This window comes from Papilio machaon, chromosome 17 (genome assembly GCF_912999745.1).
Source record: "Papilio machaon chromosome 17, ilPapMach1.1, whole genome shotgun sequence".
Lineage (NCBI taxonomy): Eukaryota > Metazoa > Arthropoda > Insecta > Lepidoptera > Papilionidae > Papilio > Papilio machaon.
In genome coordinates this window covers 1,104,920-1,129,377 of record NC_060002.1, presented here as the reverse complement: position 1 = coordinate 1,129,377, position 24,458 = coordinate 1,104,920, and the positions used below count along the sequence as shown (strand labels likewise).

General features: G+C 34.5%; 3 protein-coding genes across 3 annotated transcripts in view; 1 reads left to right on the top strand and 2 right to left on the bottom strand.

The window, feature by feature from the left end:
* LOC106708624 (serine/threonine-protein kinase D1) overlaps nt 1-24,458 on the top strand; it is a 43,286-nt gene that overhangs the window by 7,051 nt on the left and 11,777 nt on the right. The window lies entirely within an intron of this gene.
* Nucleotides 382-2,377, bottom strand: LOC106708625 (juvenile hormone esterase-like). Its single transcript, XM_045681956.1, has 4 exons — nt 2,222-2,377; nt 1,737-1,960; nt 947-1,654; nt 382-856 (listed from the first exon to the last, which is right to left on the bottom strand). Exons 1-4 carry the CDS (start codon nt 2,339-2,341, stop codon nt 595-597), a joined length of 1,314 nt encoding a protein of 437 aa, XP_045537912.1. The 5' UTR covers nt 2,342-2,377; the 3' UTR covers nt 382-594.
* On the bottom strand, nt 3,641-13,084 carry LOC106708838 (juvenile hormone esterase-like). The gene is made up of 6 exons (XM_014500403.2): nt 12,988-13,084; nt 6,928-7,088; nt 6,332-6,696; nt 5,902-6,114; nt 4,877-5,680; nt 3,641-4,768 (listed from the first exon to the last, which is right to left on the bottom strand). The coding sequence occupies exons 1-6, from the start codon at nt 13,034-13,036 to the stop codon at nt 4,603-4,605; spliced, it is 1,758 nt and encodes a 585-aa protein (XP_014355889.2). The 5' UTR covers nt 13,037-13,084; the 3' UTR covers nt 3,641-4,602.

The window sequence follows — 24,458 nt, the reverse complement described above, 5'->3', positions numbered from 1 at the left end:
ATCAAATTGTTTTTGTTGCCAGGTAATAGAAATATTTGCGGTTAGAAATTGATCTAAGACTGGCTTATTGGGTAAGTATGTATTTTCTCATATTACAAAAGCAAGCCATTGACAACTCCAAATAAAAGCCGGTAAATTAAGAAAATGATTACAGAATATACTTTTAATAACATGAAATATCCAAAATTCATCCTAACTCAAATAACTTAAACAAATGATTTGTCAATATCATGAAGTTCCCTATTTAACTTTATTTCTTTCCCTTGTATAGTATTTCTCGTAAACTTCGTCCCACATATCCATCGCTGCAGTGCGTGGATAATCCATCATCTCCATATCCATTCCGATATTTAGAAGACGAGGCGTGTGGTAGTCCAACGATTCCCATCGCGTAGAATCGCTTTTGTCTGGCGTGGGATTCCTAAGAAAACAAAATACACCACATCTATATTCATAATCCTTGCATCTATTTTTTTAAAGTTCCGTCCTTCAAACCGAGAAAAATTAAACTTTCTACAAAACCATTACTGAATCTACAGTCAACATAACAATCGTTAATGCGTCCTTTCGAACAGCTAATTTCAAATATTACACTCACAAATGCTTCACGAAGTTCGTCCACAGAGTAACTAATTTTTCTTGCACCTTTCCGTCATCCCCACTAAGAGTCCGTCCATTTTCTGAGAATAAGAAAGCCAATTCGTCGGAATGCGCTGCTCCTACTTTATCAATACCATTTTCTGGTTCAACTCCAGTATCTCCAGAGTGGGAAAATTGATAGTAGTAGACGGGATAGTGTGATGATGAAGAATGCAATCTAGCGCTTCGATGTATGTGATTAATGAAATATGCGTCGCTGAAATGAAAGAAAGTTATCGACAAATCAACAAAAGTGAACAACAACAAAACGATCACTTACATATTATGTATCTATAAAAGCGCTTACCTATGATACTCAATTACAGAAGCAAGACTAAAGTTTCCATTCTTGAAATAAATGTCTTTTATTCTATCCCGAGTATGATTTAATTCCCTTGCACCCATATCTTCAAGTTCCATTGGTAATAGGAACGTCATGTCTGTCGTGATTCTTCTTATAACATTTGCGAGTTTTAGCATATTAGCAAATATGTATCCTTCATTGTTATTGTACCCTATGATCAGTGGAACATCGACCACCTTTCCATCAGATAACAAATCGTAAGGCAGTTCAGCTAATAGCCTTTCTTCTTTCTTAAATGATTTTTCTACACAAATACCAAATGGAAAGTATGGCATATCTAAATCTTTAGATTTCTCAACTAAGTCTTCTGCACTTGTTTCTAGCAAAGTCCCTGGAAATTCTTTACTATCGTAGGCTGTCATTAAAGCTTTTACTCGAGATTTTGGGTCGTAATTGAATGCCCATGGACTTAAAACAGTTCCGCTCTGCATGACAGCTCCATGAAAGAGACCTTGAGACATTCTTGAGAGCATTATAGTCTCCACAATCGCTGCTCCGAAACTTTCTCCCGCAAGGATTACATTGTCTGGATTGCCGCTAAACGCTACAATATTATCTTTAACCCAACGAAGTGCAAGTACCACGTCTTTAACTCCAGCGTTACCAGGTATTTGTTCTTCGTTTGTACATAAAAAACCAAGTGGGCCCATTCTGGAAACGATAACAACTTTTGATGTTAGTACATCACTTTAGAAATGAAACATTTAAAAGAAAACTGCAATGATCATTATACCGGTGTCGTACTGTGACCAGTATAATCCCTCTTCGCACTAATTGACCTGGATGGTAAAAACCATTACCACCTTTAACCCATACTAAGACAGGCCAAGGTTGTTCGTTTGGGGTTGTTGGTATAAATACATCTAGTTGTAAACACTTATCGACTGAAGAACTAGCAGTACAATGTGGATCGTTTGCTTCTCTGATTCCTGACCAAAATGGTGCTATTCCAGCCCTCTGAAACATTGAAATATAAAAGAGAAATGATGTAATAGAATTATTAGTTCGTCATCAAATTTAGTTTTTGTTTTGGAGCAGAGATCCTCAAACTTTTTTTCTAGTGGACCCCTTTTAAATATTTGCTAAATTTTATCCTCAATTTGTGAGCATTCAAGTTTGTTTCCCACTTTAGTACACTGCCGCATCGCCCAGGTGTTAGGTGTACTAACTGTTTGGGACACTGTTAAAGTCTATTGAGAAAGACCAAATGATGCTTACCTTAAATCTCCCAGTTCCATTAGAGGAAGCGTACGGTATGCCGATGTAAGAAATGTATCCATCTTTAGAAACGCCGCGTAGTAACCCTTGTGCTGTTGTTATCACATTTTGATGAGTCATAGAGATTAAGCTAACAATTATTAATGAATTTAGGTACATTTTTTCTTGGTATAAATATTTAATTTATATTAGTAATAGTAGTAGAAGGCTATAGTTTCAGCAATACTAGAACTTGCGCGTTTTTTGCGTGTTATTTTATAGTAATGTCGGTGTAAACGCTAGGTGACCTGAACATTAATGATATGGGTATGTTACAAGTGTTATTTCATCCGCCAATTGCGAAATCGTATTACATTTTTTATGCACCGAAGCGTTGCTTCCTATGACACCTCTTTTCATTTCCGTAATAATTAAATGGCACATCTGATTGTTGTTACTGGCTATTGTATTTATTAATAAAATGGATATGTATTAAATAGTTTTTTTTTTTAGAAAATTCACGTTAAAAAAAGTAGTCAAGAAGTATTGTATACATCTTTTTATTAGTAAAATTGCAAAAACTTAGTCTCTCAAGTATTGTTGGTGACATGCGGGCCTTTAAATTTAAGCCAAAAAATTAAGGTTTATACAATCTTATGCCAACCTTACGTGAGTTGGATAAGATCAGGAAGATGATGGATGAGTTAAAAGTTACAACAAAAACTAAACGAACAACGAACAAAAGAAAACTAGAACTTTGGGATTGATGATAAAAAAACAAAGCATTTATTGTACATTCATTTTAATAATTTCATTCAAATTTCTTACAATGATCGCGTAATTTACAACTTAAGTACAGCATTTAAAAAAAATCGCACTTTTCCTTACAAATTTATAAAAATGTCACAAACAGGTAAAAAAGCTTCACATGACAAATACAAAAGTACAATTATTTAACTTAATCTAATTAAAACATAGAATTTCAAACGACTAGCACATTACCCTGGAGTCCTAGTAACGGAACGGCTATAAGAAAAACATCAACATTCATCCCTTTTATTCTCTTTGAAAAAGACAGAGATAGTAGATTCTATAATAGTGTAAGGTGGCAAATGAGTAAGTAGTCACAAAGAGTACTGTTTTGTATAGATTGTTTGGCAATCGAAATTAAAACATATTTACTAGTTCACTCAACTCCACTTTTGTTCCAAGGTGTACTTTTAATTTCTAGCATTTGCAAACAAAAACTGCAATCATCTACAGGCATTGGTAACAGTTTAATTTCATGACAGAGTTCTTTACAGTAGACAATATTATTTAAGTGTTTCGCGCAGTGTCCATCTTACAAATATTATAAATGCGAAAGTTTAGATGGATGGATGTTTCTTTAAAAGTATCTCCGGAACTGCTGAACGGATCTTGATGAAATTTGGCAAAGATGTAGAACATAGTCTAGAAGAACACATATTGATTATGTTTTTTTTTAATTCCGCTCGGACGGAGTCTTGATCAAAAGCTATTAATATATAGTAGTTAATTATAATTTATCGCTACACCAACCAGATCCGGTTAGCCGTTCTGGAGTTAAGTGATACTAAACACCTAACCAAACTTTTAAATTAGTATTCCTATTAGTAAAAAGAAAATCTAGAAATCTAAATCTAGACCAAGAGACAGCTAATTTAACCCAAAGACAACTCTGAGTACAACAGTTTGAATGGGATTTTATTTATAATGCAGATTTTGATGATCAGTTGAGCTTACATTACAAATGAAAATTCGTATCGTATCTTTACATAAAAATTCTAATCATTTCTACTTCAAATCTTAAACTTAAGTCTTAATCTAATTGTATCAAATACTTCAGTGACCATGGATACAGTCGAAAAATTCGTAACGTAGGTTTACACTACTGAAACAATCGTACAGAAATGTATTTTATCTCTCTTAGTCTCCTTGAAAAAACTGAGGTAATAACGTTTTTGTACGGCTGTTTCGCCAGTGAAACCTCACGGTTAGAATCAATGAGTACACAAACTTAATACTACTAGTCTCAATTCTTAATAAATAAAAGTACTCACACCGGATGCTTAAGAAATAAATGGAAATGTCTTTTTGCACGATATTAAAGTTCTGTTCGGAAATACATATCTAGAAATCTGTTTGTCTTATCATTGTCTTGTTCTCTGCTGTGTTTGCGTTTTAGTGCATAATTCAATTTATTTGTTTAAATACTACTAAACCTAGTGTATCCTGTCAACGTACGACTTTTCTTTAATTTTTTAATTAATTATTGAGAACTAAAAATTCTTCGTCAACCAGCAAATCAACATTTCCTAGCTACTTTATCAATATTCTTAGCAATGGTACACGTACAAACTACATGAAGTCAGTCAGTTTGTTCAACTCGTAGTGGTATTGTATAGACTATTGAAGAATTCCAACATTTCTATTTGAGCGTCTGTCGGGTCAGTGGACTTGTAGTATGTGTTCTCTATTTCTTGATATCTAAGGTACCTGTCAACGGGTCTCCAAGCTGCTATCTCGTTGCCAATGCAATTGGGATAGCTGGAATGTAGATTAAGGTTATTAAGTTAATTCATTGATAACAACTCAAGACTCTGAAAGAATTTTCCAATATTATAGTAAGAGGTTTGATGAAATGTAACTACTCACCCGCATTTAACGAAATTGCTAACGAAAGCAGTCATCCTTTTCCTCATCAAGTCGTCTTTGCTACCAGGCGGGAACGTAATATACTTTTCCATGATAGAGTTAACTTTAAACACATACGTCATGTCCTCCACATGCCCCACTCCTTTGTAATTTATACCAAAGGCTGTTTTGATTACATTAGCCTTTCCTTCATAAGAAAACTGGTACAAGAACACCGGAGCACCGCCCATTGCTTGCTTCATTTGCGCTATCTTCAACGCTGGGTAATTATAAAACGTATCAGAACAAGAATGAATGTAGTGGTCCATAGTAGGTTCTCCATTGAAATATTTCTGTTCTACCTCCTTCGCTATGTTAAGCAAGTCGCTGGCGGGTGCATTAAAAATTATATTAGGTGATAACACTAGCAAGGGGTTCTCATTTATCCTTGTTACCATGTCTATTTGCTCGAATCTTGGACGGAAGCTCTCGCATTCGGCGCTCGTGAATCCGATAAACATTTCCATGTTTCTACCAACGCCTTTGTTCATTAGCGTTATAGGGTCTTCGAGTATGACCGGATTTACTCCTGGTAGTTTCTTTTCTAGCACTGGCACGAAAGTCGTTAGTCCGAAGAAATCTATAAGCATGCTGTTTGCGTTCATAATCTTGTCTAACGGGAGTTTGATCAGTTGGCTGTGTGCTAGTTCAGGGTCTGTAGTTGTGATGTTGAGGTGCGTCAGGAACATGTTGGCAATGTTTTGCGCAAAAGCGGGCGATAATGTGTAAAAGGCGGGCATTGCGGTGCCACTCATCAGTATTAATCTGTAATTGATAGAGGCTAATTAAAATTAGGGGTAATCACAAGTATAGTTCTGTGTGTGTACCGACTAGTCTCAGGCCCCTTGGTCCTTTAATATGACAATGATGGAATAGGATGGAATCATTTTAAAAGTTGAGTCACTTAGTTTGTATTTCCTTTGTCTCAAATAATTTATCCAGTTGATGTACAGTATAAACTATGACCATAACTTTTTGGCAAGTACCTATTAAATAGTCCGTCGGTGTCGGGTGCGAATGAAACGAGATGTGCAATAGCAGCACCGGCGCTCTGTCCGCCTAGTGTGACTTGCTCCGGGTCTCCGCCGAAGGACCTGGCGTTGGCCCGCACCCAACGTAGCAGTGTGATGACGTCACGGAGAGCGTTGTTGCCCGGTATACTCGGAGTGTTCAATGATAGAAAGCCGAATACATTCAGCCTGAAAACGTAAAAATGAGTTATTAAAAACAAAGAAATAATATTCTTTGTAAGGCTATACTCGTATGATATTATGCGCCTGTCATTTATAATTTCAATATTTTTGCGTTTTTATTTCCAAAGGCGCAACAGATAGTTGTAAGCATCGCCAAGTCAATGTAGACGTAGATATTTAAAAGTAAAAAATATTGGATCACACCCAGAAAATATATTCCTACCTGTAGTTGAATGTGATTACGATAACACCCTTGCTGACAAGATACTCTGGTCCGTACACGTCCGAATTACCGGACCCGAATGCGAAGCCGCCGCCATGCACAAACACCAGTATAGGAAGACCCGGCTGTTGTGGGTCATCTTCTTCACTCAAACCCGCCTCGTAAGGCGGCTTTAGATGCCTCAAGGGTCTTCGCAGGCTGGATTCCGGCAAAGCTTCGATAGGAACGTGTATGTTAGCGTATATGCAGGCTTCTTCCATCTTATGTGACGTCATCATTTTTCCGTAGAACACATCCTGTTGGGGACATATCGGGCCCTCTTCGGACGCGTCCAAATAGTCCCATGGCTCTGCCGGTTGTAGCTCCTGTAATATACGACACGACAAATTTTTAACTTTGGCCTTGGCGTTTAGGTGTTTTTACAGTCTGTTAGATCTAGTTTGATTTATTCGTTTCATTTAATAAATGTGCACAGACGTAGGCATTTTCCATTAGATCCCTAACCATCTTAATTCATTAACCGATCATTATTTCATCTTGTAAGGCCTACTTACGCTATTCGAGAGCCACATTGCTAGTATGAAATATAATCATACCTTGAACCTCAACTCGCCCAGTGGTTGTTTCGCGTACGGAACTCCTCGAAAGCTTGCATATACAGTGTTGTTCTCCGCCCAGCGTCGTAAGCCGCACACCCATCCGGATTCCAGACGGGCACGTACCTCGCAACCCACCGGCTCTGCTGTTACTGCACCCACTGAAATATAATAAATTTAAATAAAGACCGTGGCATTTCAACCATTAAATAATAAAAAAAATACTAGCCACCAAACGTTAAGGTTATTGAAACAGCTTTAACTTCACACCTTTAAAGTTAAATTTCATTAATTAAAAAAAATGTATTAACAGAAACTAACTTTTGTTGCATACAAAAACGTAATGTAATGGTCGACTTCTAGAAGTCATGTTACATTAATAATACGTAGTCATGTTACATAGAAATCCGTAGCTAATGCTACGAAGCTACGAATGAATAACTAATAAAATATGCCATTCCAAATGCATTTCATAAATTGTTCAAATGCATAATTCAAAGAATAAAATGGAATCGATGAAACATTTAAAACACTGATTGCAGAAATAATTACGCAAAGTTAAGATAAAGCAGTGGAAATATTGGGTCATTTCTTATCGTTGTTATAAATATATTTATTAATATAAACAAATATATAATATGCATTTATATATTAACTGTTATCTGGAGCGATAGTGATTGCATTTCCAGGTTTCAAAAATGGTTCATACCTAAATGTTTGACGGCCCCCAAATATATATTAAACTAGCTGGCGCCCGCGACTCCGTTCGCGTGCAGTTTAAAAAAACTTGATAGGGGTATGAAAAATAGATGTAGACCGATTCTCAGACCTACTCAGTATGCTCACAAAATTTCATGAGAATCGGTCAAGCCGTTTCGGAGGAGTACGGGAACGAACATTGTGACACGAGAATTTTATATTATTAAATATGTTATTTAAAAAAACAACTGACTGTAGACTGAAGAATACGAATCATAAGAACACAGTTCAGTTGTTTTAGCTCCAGACGGTCACGATATATAACTTACATACTAATTCACATATATACAAATTCAATATCCGTTCATTTCTGTGATCAAAATATCTGTATAAAACATAACGTCATCCCTCTCATTATTTTTGACAAAAGGGAGATAACAATATTTTTAACCGAGGATTTTGGTCTCAGAAAACCATTGTAAGTAAGTTAAATAATTTTTCCCCTGTATTGTCTATTGGGACGAATTATACGACAATGAAAACCGTGATTTGTTTATATTGTTATGTAATTGACTCCGGAAGCAGTAGTTGTGACCCGACGCTGTGCGACGTCTTATCGTGGCAGTGCAACCTGTTGCCAAGCGCCACATGCCAACTTACACGTGCTTGTAGATAAAGAGGGGGTGACCACTCAACATCAAAATGATGAGACTTTACATTTTAAAATTAAAATGATGCTCGGTAGTATTCATAACTGAATTCCTTAAAATTATGAAACATATTACTATTTATCCTATCTTATGGTATTAAAGAAAGAGAGACACGCATCTAATTTTTACGTGGCTAGATAGTTTGGTCTGTCTTAAATTGAAATAAAACTAATTTCTAATTTAAAACCGGTCCGTATTGTACCTTGTAACATATTTGACGAATCATATATTTTTGGATGGTGTAAAAAACAGTTATTTGTCCGCGAATAATAAATGTCATGGTGTCTGTACACGATCACACCTCCGACCTTAAGATCGATGCAATCACAGTCGAACGGTCACGATATCAAAAACATTAACATTTTTTTTTAAAACAGTTACCAAACACAAATTTCGCACGCTTTATACTCATTAAAACACCGAGATAACATTGTGAGTTCGCGCTACCAAAAATATAAAACGTGTTCTGATAAATAACATCATCATCAGCTCACCATACGTCCCCACGGAGTCTACCCTATGTCAGGGGTGACTAGGCCATAGTCAGTGAGGGTTTATGCAGATTCAGGTATGTGCAGATTGTATCACGATGTTTTCCTTTATCTTAAGAACGGCGGATAAATGTACATATGTAAATCGTAAATCGAAAAACATTGGTAGGTACATGGTAGGATTCGAACCCAGGTACTGCAGATTACAAGTCAAGTGCTTAATCTCTGAGCCACCGATATTCTAGTCAACGATGAATAACATGTATAATTTAAATGTTTTCAGCAGTGTGCACTCATGGTTAACTTTGATATTGTTAGGTTATTTTTTGAAACATTTTTGTATCAATCCTATACAAAGTTAAACTAAAATTTCATTTCTGTTATCCTAATGATCGTAAATGATCGAATAGAGTATTAGATTATTATTAGAGTATTAGAAGTTACGACCCAATATTTTGTAATGCTTAAAAAGCGTCCTAAGTTAGTGATTAGCTGTTGCCCGCAACTCCGTCCACGCGTAATTAAAAAAAAACATAATGAGTAGCCTGTGTTCTTCCAAGTTATGTTCTACATCAATGCCAAATTTTATCCACATCCATTGACCCGTTCTGGAGATACCTTCTAACAAACATACACCCATCTAAATTTTTATATTAGTAAATTACGCTACAGGATTGTGTTGCATACACTGTCTTAGTTATATGGGAGCGTATAAGCGAAATGAATTAATTTTTTTTTAATTAATGTTTTCATTCGTTATGTGTCCAATTGTGGAATGTTAGCGTGTTTTGTGATAATGAAAAATTTCAAGGTTATGGGCACGTAATGCTTCTAATGAATGTTACGGTATAAGATTTTACACGGACAGACAGACACATTTAACTTTGGTCTGTTGGATATTCTTGTAAAACCATGTAAAAATATAGACAATATATAGTTTAACATTACAATTTTATATTGAGGATAAGTAATTTTGTGTTTGTATCGAATAAATTCAAAAATTAATGGATCGATTTCAAAAATATTTTTTATTGAGATTGCTACATTATAACTAAGTAACTAGTAAATGTTTAACTAGTGGGTTAGTTTTCACTCGGGGATAGTGTAGCTTCCCAACAGTGAAAGAATTTTTCAAATCGGTATAATAGTTTCGAAGCTTATTCGATACAAACAAACAAACAAATTTTTCCTTTTTGTAACATTAGAATGGATAATTGCTAATAAATATTAAAAAAATTATATCTTCATCTGAGCGAAGCCGGAATTGGCCTTATACCAAGATTATTTAAAAATTAAACATTTAATTGTACATAAAAATTATTATGTATACAAATTTATTTATTCATCAAACTCATATCAATACGTAACTCTTATTTCTCTAATTGTTGGTTTCTGAGACTAAAATCCCTCCAAAAATATATCGTCATCCCTCTCATTATGTTTGACGAAACAGAGATTACAATATATTTTATACTATACTAACTGTAGCCCCTGACTACTTCCGCGCGGAATAAAAAAAACATTAGTAGCCTATGTGACAGTGAAGTGAGAACGCGGACAGTAGTAGTGGTCGCTGAATCAGAAAGAAGGTAGACCGATCACACACTACCGCACAACACCAGTCCACCCGTGAACATGGCGCATGCAACTGTGCCGAAATATCGGGAGCTCAAACAGCCTAATCGTGGTAAGAATCCCGTTTCTTATGAACAGTATATTAGTAAAAACCACGAAAGTTTGAAGTTATGTAGTAGCCTATGTGTTCTTCCAGACTATGTTCAACGTCTATGCCAAATTTCATAGAGATCCGTTGAACCGTTCTGGAGATGCAGATCCTTCTAGCAAACATCCATCCATCCATACATCTAAACTTTCGCATTTATAATATTAGTAAGATGTTTCATATAGTGTTTTAAGCCTCAGAAACCAACGATAAGTTGTCAAATCAACTTTTAGTTTTTTTTTTAAGTAATAATATTTTGAAGGCGAGCTGGTCAAGGTTGTAAATAAGTATTTAAAAATATTGCCTATTGAATATTCATTCAAATATTCACTTCCTTACAGTTAGTTTCCACTGCTCAAAACATTTGTACATTGTTGTTTCTCTTTTTTTCAAAGAAAATGACAGAGATGGCTAATGTTTCAGCAGCTCATGCTTGTAAGTATATAATTATCAGATTACGTTTATGAGAAATATTAGATAACTTACTTTAGTAATTTTTATTCTAGAAAATATTTTAACATTTACTAGAATAAATGAATGAAATGAATGAATACAGATGGAAAAATTATCAAAGTATTGCTATTTTTAAATAGCAGTTTTGCGTTTTGATTTAAATTTAAATGTAGTAAAAATGTATTTTTTTTGTACGAACGTGTTTTCCTAGCTTCACGGTTCTCAGTGTTATTGTAAAAAAATGGTACGCACTAATCTTACTAATATTATAAATGGAAATGCTTAGATGGATGTTTGTTTGAAGGTATCTCCGGAAAGGCTGAGAGATCTTGATGATATTTGGCACATATATAGAACATAGTCTGGAAGAACATATAGGCTACTTTTTAAGTTTTTTTTTTTAATTCCGCGTGGACGGATTCGCGGGCAAAAGCTAGTTTAGCATATTTTGTAAATTCACTACACTTACTATAATTAACTACATTACTCGGTTACTAATTTTAAATCGGGCATTGAACTACACGGCTTCTGAATTAAGCGTTGACGAATATTTAATTAAAATCGATTTTATTATACGATGCATCCAGAGTATCGTCACAACCACAAGTGATAAGTGAAAACTATTAACATACATTTTAGTATATGTAAGATAAAAGAAATGTAATAAAAAATTATTACTCTGGGTTTCGACTAACGTGACATTTGTATTAACACATATATTGTTGTCTCTTTATTTTTAAAGGGAATGTAAAGGACGACAATATGTTTGTATTTCATGTATCAATGCAGTGGAGTTGTTGGGAGACATTCTTTGGAAAAACAGTTACGGCAGTCAAAACGTACAGTAACGGCATTTCACAATAATCTAGTAAGTAAAGTAAATAATTAAGTAAATAATTTATTTGTTGGTTCAATCCAGCAGTATACTTGGACATTGTGAAATTGGCACTTACATTAACATCTCCGTAGCTGTCAAGTATCAAGAAGTATCAATTATTATCAAACACCACTAGTGTTATAAAAAAATCATTAATTGCTACAAAAAAATTACATTAGTACAAACTTTTTCTACAATAACAAAATAACGAAAATGTGGCGTAAGGTTCATAGATTAACGTTGATCAATTGAAGTCAACCTGTACAGGGTTTAAAGCTTAAATATTGTAAAAACTCACAAAAAAAAATATGTTTACTACTTTGGTAGACTACGACGTAAACTTATATAAAAACCATTTTTAGTTATTTGGATTGAACATTTAAATATATGTTAGTTATTTATTACATAAGTAAATGCAATATATTTTTACACATTGGTAGTGGTATATAAAGGTGCGAAATAACTATTATAAAACATATAATGCTCTTACTGAAGAAATGCATTTGGTCTATTTTTTGAATAACGCATTTAGATTTTTTCCACTCTAATAATCCGCTGAAATTTAGGTTTCGAGCAAATAATGTTTTATATTTTACCTTATTTTTTATTTAAGTCCTTTGTTACTGTAATTTTTTTTAATTTTTCTTTGAATTAATAAAAAAAAAATATTTTGATATGAAAACATACAATGATTTATATTTAAATTAATGTACGTCAAGGATAATATGATATTAATGATGTTTTCATTAATATCATCAAATATTTTTGCACAGAAATAACTTTAATTGAATAACTGTCAGAAGCAAGTTATGATTTATAACCTTAAAGGTACCTACAACAAACTATTAATTGAATTAATTTCGCAAATCTCAATATTTAATAAAAGAAATACTGCATCAGAATCTTTTAAATTGAAGTAAACAACTGTATATAAGTTAATGGAGAAATTTAAATAATTAAAACACCCGCAAAACTTCCAAAAATGTACAAAGAAATTGAGAACTACTTTTAGGAATAGTTAAATTTACTTACCCAAAAATACATTGCTTAATATGTCAAAATAAATCACATAAACCAACCCCCAAAAGTTTTACTATAGTAACTCACCGTGTAGAAAGACGGCTACAGCAAGTCGGTACACATTGTAGGCCCTCATGTCTCACTCGGCCCGCAAACACACAGTCACTGTTTGCCCGCTCGACCGGCGACATTATAAATACTACCGCAGACGACACGCTTGCCGCTCGCTTTTGTTTTATGCCTATAATTGTCAGCCTCTCAGAGGCTTGACACATTTCATAGTTGGTGACAAATGAAGATTGTATATTTAAATTTTTTATTGTAAAACGTTAATGGTCTATTATACATTTATAAGATGTAAGATTCATTACTATGTTTATACAAGTCGTAGGTATATAATAGAATTTTATATACAATTATATTTCCGGTAGTAAAATATCAGATTATGTTATGTTTATAATAAAAAAAACTAATAGATGAGAATCTTCATGTTACGAAAAGTCACGCCCACTTACACCATTGCATAATATAATTAAATCAGTGTTATCAGACAAACTAACTGTAATTAATAATATTAATAAATGATTAAGTCTTGATATCGCGTGATCTTTGCAATGGTTATACCTGTAAATTTTGAAATTATACTTAACCACAACCTTTTCAACTATCCTCAACAAATAATTCTTTTTCTAAAATTTCATTCGTGTATACATCGAATAAAACGAATCGTGTATTTGTCGCGTCTGTTCTCTGTTAATCTTTTATATATCTATGCCTACCACGCGACAACGCACGTTCGCTTGTAACATTACCCGAGGAGGCTTAATGCCTAAATTTACAGCCCCAACTCACTTTTAGGGCTAATGTTTCCGCTTCCTAGCTCTAAATAACAAGATAATGGCGAAATAGACTATGTTAGAACCGCCGAAAATATAAGGAATCGAGGTTAGGTTAGCACTGCCTGATACCGCCCGCACCCTGATATTAGCACACGTCTTTTGAAAGCAACCTCCTTTTATTTATTGCTATTAAAAATATAGTAGTACTGCGGAAACATCTGTATACAAAATATTTGCAACCTAATCATTTACTTTGAGAAAAACGGGGCAAACAATTTGTTTTTGAGACTTATTAAGGTGTGTTGAACCTTTTACACTTGTGCGACATTTCGCCGTGATTTCAAAAGAGAAATGAATGAAGAACGCCTTTATCTAACTAAAAAAAAAAGATAATCACATACATCTATCTCAAGGGCTGATTTAAATAAACTTGTGAGGACATACATAAATGAAATTCTAATGATTTTAACTTATTCATTACTAGTGTACAGCCAATTTAATAGATCACATTTGACACTTCATCAAAAACAACAAAATAACCTTGTAACAGTAGTCATAAAATAATATTTAATTTTTGAAGTTAGAACTACACACTTGCTTAACTTTTTAAACTTCGATTACAAAATTGTAATATTGTCCCACAAGGATCTCATGGCAATTTTTTTACTGATATTTTTATGGAATTTCGAAATAATTAAAGTAGCAACATTTAAATCTGTAGTTGCCGCTCCCTCATTGGTTAGGAAATGACGCTGTCAAGATGATATTGTTAGTTCACATATATTCCGAAAGCCATAAGATCCATGTGGACCTATTAATGACCATAGAACGTCGTTATAATGTTGTGTCAGTCTTATATATGCTTGAAGTCCGTATCGATTTAATCACCTTAATCTTGTTTTGAGCAGCAATTAAACTTGACCTTCTAAATTGGCACAACTATAAATATTGCCCCTTCGATATCTTTCTTTTCTTCTGCATTTTATACGCAATGTTTCTTTTCTCTGTTTGCATTCGTACATGGCAGGATTCGAACCCACGACCTGCAGATTACAAGTCTGTGCTTAACACCTGAACCTAGATTAAAAATAATAAGGTCTCTCTATGTTATAATTTTTTGTGTAATATTTTGATAATTTTCCTCTTTTAGGTACACATTTTTTTGTAAACATAAAACCGGCTTTTTGGACTCTTAACGTAGCACGAGTAACCACGAGACCTTGACAGTGTGTTTTGCATAATATTTTAATTATGTTATATTACATGAATTTCCACTACCGAAACATTTGTAAGACAAGATATTTATCTCTTTTTTTAAAGAGATTTTGATTTTGCACATGTGTTTTGTTTCTGTCGTCTTAACCATATTTGCTTTCGAGTGACACGGAAAAAAATTATCGCTGTGCGAATGGTATACAAAACTATAAATGTACATCACATTTATAATTTTGTATAGGCTTTGTGTAAAAGTTTAAAATCCGGATAAGGAGTGATTTTTTTTAGCTTTTGTCTCTAACATAGAAAAGCTTACATCACTAAGTACACGAAGAAATTCTTTTTAGGTTTTTTCTCGCCGTTTCATCCACGTACAGATTAGCTAGTGCCAGACATGTTAGTTCCTTGTGTATGAACGAATGGACGATGAAATCTCAAAGGTTGCAGGGTCGTTGATACGAGAACTGCACAGATAACCTGTCACGCTCGTGCCGTGTTCTCTCTGCATCATTAATATGTATTTACACGGTGAACTAAAAGGGTTACACGAATGCATGATATAGTGATGTAAGTTGTACGACAAACCAGGTCATATGTAATCTTCTGCTATTACGATTCTTAAATAGGCAAATTTGAACCAAGTGGATTTTTAATACATTTTCATAAAAAAAAATACCGCGGATCAGTCGTAAGCCACTTACAGTGTCATATGTTCAAACAAGCTGAAAGCAAAAAAACGATTTTTTTTTTACAAGATCAAAAAATACATGTTTGTAGACCTCTATTATTGAATTAAAAGGTCCATCTTCATTTACTCCGTTATTTTTGATGAAATTATGAAATTTGAACAAAATTTAAAAGTAGAGAGGACGGAAATGGGAAGTTGATTTAGCGGCAGAGAGGTCGTATGAGAAGGGAAAATATCCTCTTATTGTTAATTCCTTTGTCAATTAAAGGTAGGAAACGCATTAATTACTTTCTAGCAACGATCCTTCGCTATTTAACCGGAAACAGATGCTTGCATGTTGCCACCTTTTACTACAAAAAAAATTATTAAAAAAGTTCTTGTGTAGTGGTATATAAGACAGCGATAGTAGTTGGTTAGTAGCTAGTGCCGAGGTACATAGTTTAGCACGCGACTGCGAATCCGGATTGCGGGGTCGTTGTACCCGCTCACCGCTACCGAACTGCTGTATACTCCACTATTATTATTATTACTCTGTGGCTATTGTTTTATAGATCATCGTGAACTCGGAGTGACCTCTATTTTTTTACAATCGACAATTTCTGACTAAATAAAATATTGTGCCTTTAAGGTATTTTGTTCTAATGTTTCTGCTTGTATGAATGCGGCTTCTTTAAAGTGATTCTACAAAATATGCTTGGCGACTAAACGTGCATTTCTGAGACCAAAATCCCCGTTAAAACATATTGTTATCTCTGTTTTGTCAAAGATAATGGCAGGGATGACGATATCTATCTATATATATAAAAGAAAGTCGTGTTAGTTACACTATTTATAACTCAAGATCGGTCGAACTGATTTAGCTGAAAAATGATGGGGAGGTAGCTTAGAACTAGGAGATGGACATAGGAACTTTTTTATGTTGTGTGCAATTTTTTTTATTCCACGCGGACGGAGTCGCGGGTAAAAGCTAGTGTTTTATATAGAGATTTTGGTCTCAGATTCCAACGGTTAGTATTACTATTAGGTATTATATGCTTACGATGTAACAAGACATATCGAATTTTGTGTAATAAATTTAAATAAAATAACAAAGCAAATGGCAAAGAAGTAAAAAATAGTGCAGACGACGTATAGATTATATCACCTGCAGACTGTAGAGACGAATGATTTATACTATGCAGTGTAAACGACGCATTCTTATTTTACTGTCTAGCATTCATTACTCTATGGATTTTTTATTTAGTTGGTTTTTTTTTTTGGTGTCAATGAAATTTGCACAGATACAAAGTCAAAGGGACATCCACGATACAAGTTTGTTTTTTATATGTTTAACTAAATATAACTACAGTCAAAACCGTTTATGGCGACATCGTTTAGAACAACATACCGGTTAAATTGACCAAAATCAAAGGTCCTGGCTGAATGTTATATACATATCTTTCCTATTAATACCTGTCACCGGTTGTTACAACTATCGGTTTTTACGACTCAATATGAGTAGTCCCTTCGATGTCGTTATAACAGATTTTGACTGTAGTTTTCTTTCATCAATGCAGGATTTTATGTAGTAGCATTAAATTTCATTTTGATGACTGACACAGTTTTAATATTTAAATGAGTACCTATCTATGAATATAATCAGCTCATTATGTATTTTAAGATAATGTAATTACAACAAACCACGATAATTATATAAAAAAATGCATCGCGAATATGTTCAAAATATTGGGAAATTATTATTGTTACACGCATAATCTCAGTTCGTGTTGATATGATTATGACGCACTATGACCTCGTCCCACTGTTTCTATACGGAATAAGAGGCACTTGATCGCTCCAGGCGTATGAATTGCTCGTTTTTGGTACACATTTTAGTTTTTTTTTTTTTAATTAAGAAGGCAAACGTAAACTTTTTTTAGTGTCTTTGGTAAATGTCTACAGAAATTTTGAGGATTGCCCGCCCCTGACAATATTAAATGTGGCCTACGTTACCTAGGGATTATGTACCATTTTAATAATGAAAGAATTTTTGTACTATCCAATAGTTTTTGTGTTCATTCGTTACAAATATACAGAAATACAATTCCTGTTTATAAAACTAGTGCATACATAGATTGGATGAAGAAAACGTAGGTGGGAAAAAATACGTGGGACGGGGAGGGGTTACATGTTACTCGACTCTAGCTAGAAACCGCCAGGAACCAGAGCTATTTCGAACCGTCAGGCGAGATAACGGATCGTCTAGAGGTCTGAGGGCATCTTTGTTATTTTAATTAATTTAATCTACGCCAATAACATAGAGTGCATAAGATGCCGTAATGTTTTCATTTTTATAATCGAGATTGAAACCGAGGTTATTATGTCACCAAGATTATAAATAGTTTGTTGATATGATCAACAAAGAGATTCATTTTGGCTGTAAGGAAACTATTCGTAGTTGATTTCTTTTGATGTGAAACATCTATAGGATCACTTGTAAACCGATGTGTTGGCGTGGCGACGCTTGCCGTGGCGACGGGTAAAGCGGGTCGGTTTTTATCATTATTCATTCATTCATTCATCCCTTCATTCATTCCTCCATTCATTCATTCATTCATTTATTTATTTAATATTTTATGCATATTACTTGTACACACACGATGTTTCACATCTGCCAGGCGTCCCATGACGGCTCACAAGATTTTTTTATTTGTTTTATTTTACCGTATGCAGGTATATGTTGTCGCCAGCTCCGTCCGCGGAGTGTATGTGTTCTTTTAGACTATATCCTAAATGTGCCAAAATTTATCTAGATCTGTTGGGACGTTCCGGAGCTTCCTTCTAACAAATATCTATCCATCCATCTTAACTTTCCCATTAATAATATTAGTAAGATTAGCTTTTGATACAAAGTTAACCTGTGTGATTACAAGGAGTTAATTACAATTGTCTGTTACATTAATTAAGATTATTTATAATTTTGAGTATTTGTATTTTGTACTAGCTTTTTCCCGCGACTCCGTCCGCGCGGAATTATATAAAAAAAAAAACGGGGTAAAAATTATCCTATGTCCTATTCCTGGTTCTAAGCTACCTGCCCACCAATTTTCAGTCAAATCGATTCAGCCGTTCTTGAGTTATAAATAGTGTAACTAACACGACTTTCTTTTATATTAGATACTAGCTTTTACCCGCGACTCCGTCCGCGCGGAATAAAAAATAGAAAACGGGGTAAAAATTATCCTATGTCCGTTTCCTGGTTCTAAGCTACCTGCCCACCAATTTTCAGTCAAATCGATTCAGCCGTTCTTGAGTTATAGTTACATATAAATAGTGTAACTAACACGACTTTCTTTTATATATATAGATTAACTCGATTTTAATAATATAGCAAGCGACTGTCTGAATTCGCAAACATAGCGAAGTGGTCAATACCCATAGGTATGTGCAAGCAGTGAAAAAAGTTGCATTTGCATTGCATAGCTTTAATATCTATTTGTCCAACGATAACGTACGATGTTTTAAAAACTTTGCAGCGTTACTCAATGTTTGATTATTATTTAGTGCTTTGTCTATTAGTTCTCTAGACAAAATATTTCCAGCGACAATTGCCACGTGTAATCTTACATAATGTGTCGTTTAGCAATAAAATAAAAATGTTTTTCACAACACTTAATATGCTAATTGAATTGTAAATTCACAATAACACTTATAGGTCAAAAAGATCACAATTATTCCATAAGTTTCGCTTCTCGAATCTCTCAATGATTACTTGTTTTTTTTTTTTTACAACAAGCAAATTAATAGGTAAAAATACCTCAATGGTTTCCACACCTGTATTTATACGTAACATCGTTGGCTCTCTGTTGTTAAAGATAACGAAAGCGATGACATATTGTTATCCCTTTCGTTCGTATTGGTACAATTGCAGCTGATTTCGGGTTTTTCCCGTTGGGTCGATCGGCCTACGATCAAGCACCCGTGATTTCAAGAGTTGTGTTCTGCTTCACGCCCAATTCTATGATGCTGTGTGCATATATCAGACCTAATTCAACTTATCTATTACAGTTTATTACTCAGATGTTTTGTATTAGAATGTTGCTATAATGTCACTATACGTTATCTGACGAAAACATTGTAAGGCCGGTGCACATAACACGGGTATCACAACACGTTGCTTGCGTCACATGTAGAGACCGAGACTCGAACGTAGGGCCAAGTTATCAGTAGTGTATTATAACGTCACTCCGTGTAGGAACATACAAATAGTCTTATGTAAACAACAGTATTCAAATTAACTTAATTTTTATAAATTAATTATTCTCAATAATATTCCAGTATATTAAAATCGTAGGAAAATAGGAAATTTCCTATTACAACTATTCTTTCCTATTCTTACAGCTGAAACGCGCATTCGAACCCACTAATATTTATTTGTTACTTGATTATTGGTCTATCTTAACCTTAACCCTTATGGCCATTGGCTATTTCAAACAATGTTACTTGAGAATTTGTTTATAAAGGAATGTTTTATTCCAAGAATGGATCAGTGTTTATATTAAGAAATGCCTGTAGAGCTGAGATTTATGACAGATGGCTAGCTAATAGGACGCTAAGAAGTTACCATTATTCAAACATCGGGCATAAAGATACACAGTCAAAGAATTTGATTCGCATCCCACTTACGATAGAATGTAACTGTCGCCGTAAAAGCGAGTAATTATTGCTATCACAAATTCGACCTAACTTTATACCAAAGTACAAAGTAAGACAGGAGGTTTATAATAGCCAGTCTATCTTTATTTCTTTAATGTGAAAGCATTTACCTTTTTCATTATTTTATTTCTAGCTTCGTAGTCGTATTCGGTGTTCGTGTGATTCAATCCTTAATCTTGCTTAGTACCTGTGTGAATGGGAAATATGTAGTAAACATATATCTGACATTTATTGTTTATATTAGCAACTGTTTAATCATATAATTTCTTAACACCTCTTACTATGGTCTTTGTGACGACAAAATGTTTTTATAAGAATTTTCTGGCAATGGAAACCCATGGTAAATGAAATTGATAGGCAATGAAAGAGTTGTGCCAATGCAAATCCACAATGTCTCATCACTCTGTCCTAATCTTGCTCACACAGGATCGGCGCACTATGTTTTCGTCCTCCACATCAATTTATCATTCGTAATTTCAATCGTCAATCCCGTCTTAATCTTGTCACCTTTCACACAATCTATCCATATCTTCCTAGGCCTACGCCTACCTGTATCCCTCTCTCATACTTAAAGCTCTCCTTATCGCATGCGAGCTTTAAGCCTCCTCATAACCATGTCGTGCGAACCTATTGCTTCATAATTTTTCCAAATATACAATCATTGTCTACCCGTTATGTGTCGCAAGTATTATGATAGTTGAAACGTATTGATACATTTATGTCCCTTTGAAAATCAAATCATCAAAATGCGATATCATACCACGTGTTCAAGGGCCATAGGTTAAGGGTATTTTGTTATCTATGACAATTGGGTGACGGCAATAGGAAAATTACAATGTTTCGTAAAAGTAAATATGTAAACAGATGGACACGTGGACCAAATGTAACGAAATCAAGGTCATATTATGACGTGAATTGATAAGCTTCAATTTTATGAAACTAATAATGTAGGGAAGGCAAAGCTTCTAAATTAAGCCACCAAATGGTAAACTACTATGTTTTTTTTCGTATATTATAAGGTGGCAAACGAATAAGCGTCAACCTGAATTCGACGAAACAGCGAAGCGACCGCTGCCCACAGACATCTGCAATTTCAGATGTGTTGTGCCTACATTTAATCGAAAGAGACGCACAGAATGAAAATATTTCTCCTTCCTATGCGTCCCCTACTCAATCAAATCGACTCCCCCTTCCCGTCCTTTAATTATAAAAAAAAGACGACAAAAACTAGGTCTCACTCATCAGCGGAAACGCGGAATTACTCATGTGAATAACAGCAGCCCAAAAAAAATAAAAAGCAATTTTTGATAACGATGGTAATTGATGAAACCCACCTGTTTGTGGTTTTAAATTTCATCGAGTGATTTTTTGATAAATAAAATAACAGACAAAAAAAAACAATATTATATTTATTAAAAGTTTTCTAGGAAACCCTATGCGACTTCCGATAGTAACGCAGGGTTATCAAAGGCTGTCCACGTGGCGTCTTCTCCACGCGCTCTCGTCGAGTTACTTGTTTACCTCTAGATCTAAGGGTTATATTAACTAACGTCAATATCAAAGTTTATAATTTTATAATCCTAGACAAATTTCTCAAACTTAACAATTTTTTAGATACATAAAGCACGAATAGTAACTTCAAGGGATTCCGCAAATAATGATCCTGTTCATCATCTACAAAATAAAGAAATAGCAATTCTACAAATATAATGTAAAAAAGCTAAGCTTCGTATTTGTAAAGCTTCGTAATATTTTACCGTATTATCGCGCGGTGCTTTGTTACTTCCCCTGGAAAGGATTACAAGAAGGGCTGCCATTAATAAACTTAGACCAAACACTGGCTGTTTTTTTTTTCTTAATTTATTTCCATGAAAATGGACGTTATAAAAGGACCATCAGTGATTTGATAACTCTTAACTCCTTGGTGAGTGACGAAGTTATCCCTGTCCTCAAAAGATTCACCACCATGCGGAGGTCTAATTATAGTCCACGTATCCTTCCACCCTTTTCATATAAGAAAATGAAGGGAAAGGGAAGTGGATTTAGTGGAGGAGGGGACGCATAGAAAGGAGAAATATCCTCTGTCTGTGCGTCCCCTCCTTCATTGATTAAAGGTAGGCAACACATCTGCAACTGCAGATGTCCATAGACAGCGATTCTTTTGTTATTCGGTGAATTCAGGCCGCCTCCTTGATTTCTAGCTTATAAAAAAAGGTCCACCTTTAGCGGTTTTAGGTCACCTCGGCCTAGGACCTCTTACATATAACATTGCACCTCATACATCAGCCCAAAGAGAAAAACAAACCCAAAGATTTTTGGTCCTGTCCGAAAAGGTGGCAACCCTGACAAGTAGCGTTGCTTACTTCGCGAATTCCGCGTACAATGTTGCGACGCTTGGTGGGCTTCGTCTGTCGCTATGTGCATTATGCACGTCCTAGTCATATGGATTTTACGGATGAATCTTTTTAACAGTTATCAGATGAATATATTAGTTATTTGCCGTCTAAACAATTTGGGTAACGGGAGTGATTATTATTTTTAACATTTATAAAAAAATTACTGAACCTTGCAAGTATTAACTGCAAGTTCATAAATATACATTTGAAACAGAACATGTAGTTTTTAAACACATTCAGAACACTTTACAACAGTTCCAACAGAATACATTTTTACATACATTTTTTGTCTATGTTCGATTATAATAAAGATAAGCGTTAAATCGCATTATGTCATAGGATCAGTATGAGCTGATGTTTACGAGGGCTAGAAACTAGATAATGTGGTGGGAGGGTCTACACGCGCGCGTAGCGTCCCCTTGACCCCTACAACTGTTTGTTTGTGCTACACGATGTCGTAGGTATGACGAAACTATTGTTTTGTCAATAATTATGTGCAGGCGTGGCACGGTATAATTTCACTAGAATTATTTGACAATTTTGTACTAATAAACACAAAAATGTTCAAGATAATTTATAAAGTTACAGAACTTTTACCTGCCAGAATTGTTAAATGGCCGCTAAATAAGTGGCTCAAGGGTTAAGCACCTGACTTGTAATCTGCTGGTCTCGGGTTCGAAATCCGCCATGTACCAATGTGTTTTTCCATTTTAGATATACATATGTTCATTTATCCGTCGTTACTACGATGAAGGAAAACATCGTGATGCAACCTACACACATATCTGTGAAGAAATTCAAAGATTTATGCGAAGAAAAACTAACTTGCACTGGGTCAGCGTGGTTGACTATGGCCAAGTCACTCCTAACTTAGTATTGGCTCCGAGCCCATAGCGAGCCCAGTAGGGGCCAGTACATGTAGTGAGCTGATGATGATGAAAAAAGAAAGTTTTTTCTACCTAAAATATGACACATTACGCAGTTGTATAATAAATTGATAACCCAAGTGTGTCTATGTTTTTGTTTGGAAGAAAGTTATGAATACTTGTTTACATAATGTTATTGATATTTTAAAGGTCGTTTCATTTAACAAACGATATTGTGTACTTTTGACATTTCACAGATAATTTAATAAAGAAACCTAAATGCTAATTTGATTCGGCATTTAGGCTTTGTTATAACCTGATTTTAATATTTAACACGTGTGGGTTTATGACTGAATTACATGTTCCTAGCCATATTGTTGTTATTTTTCTTTATAATATCGTATCATTCGAATGCAATAAAGATTCAAGATAATATATCGAGTGAAAACATGTAATTAACCTAATGATATCCTTTCTAAAGCTGTTCCACGTGTAAAGTATTTTTTGATAAGTACCTTTTAATCAGATGCCCTTGTAAGCCTTGCGCGTGTACAATATTGTTTATTATAGAACTACAAACCTTTTTGCTGTAATAAACTTGCGTTGCAAAATTATATCCTGCCAGCAACATTTTTTTACATTCAATCTCAGGCAAAGAATTAATAAAATGCATATTGAAAGAGCGTCGGTGGCTCAGGGGTTAAGCACTTGACTTACAATCTGCAGGTTCTGGGTTCGAATCCCGCCATGTACCAATGTATTTTCGATTTACATATGTACATTTATCCGACGTTCTTACGGTGAAGGAAAACATCGTGATGCTGCACATATCTGGGAAGAAATTCAATGATATGTGTGA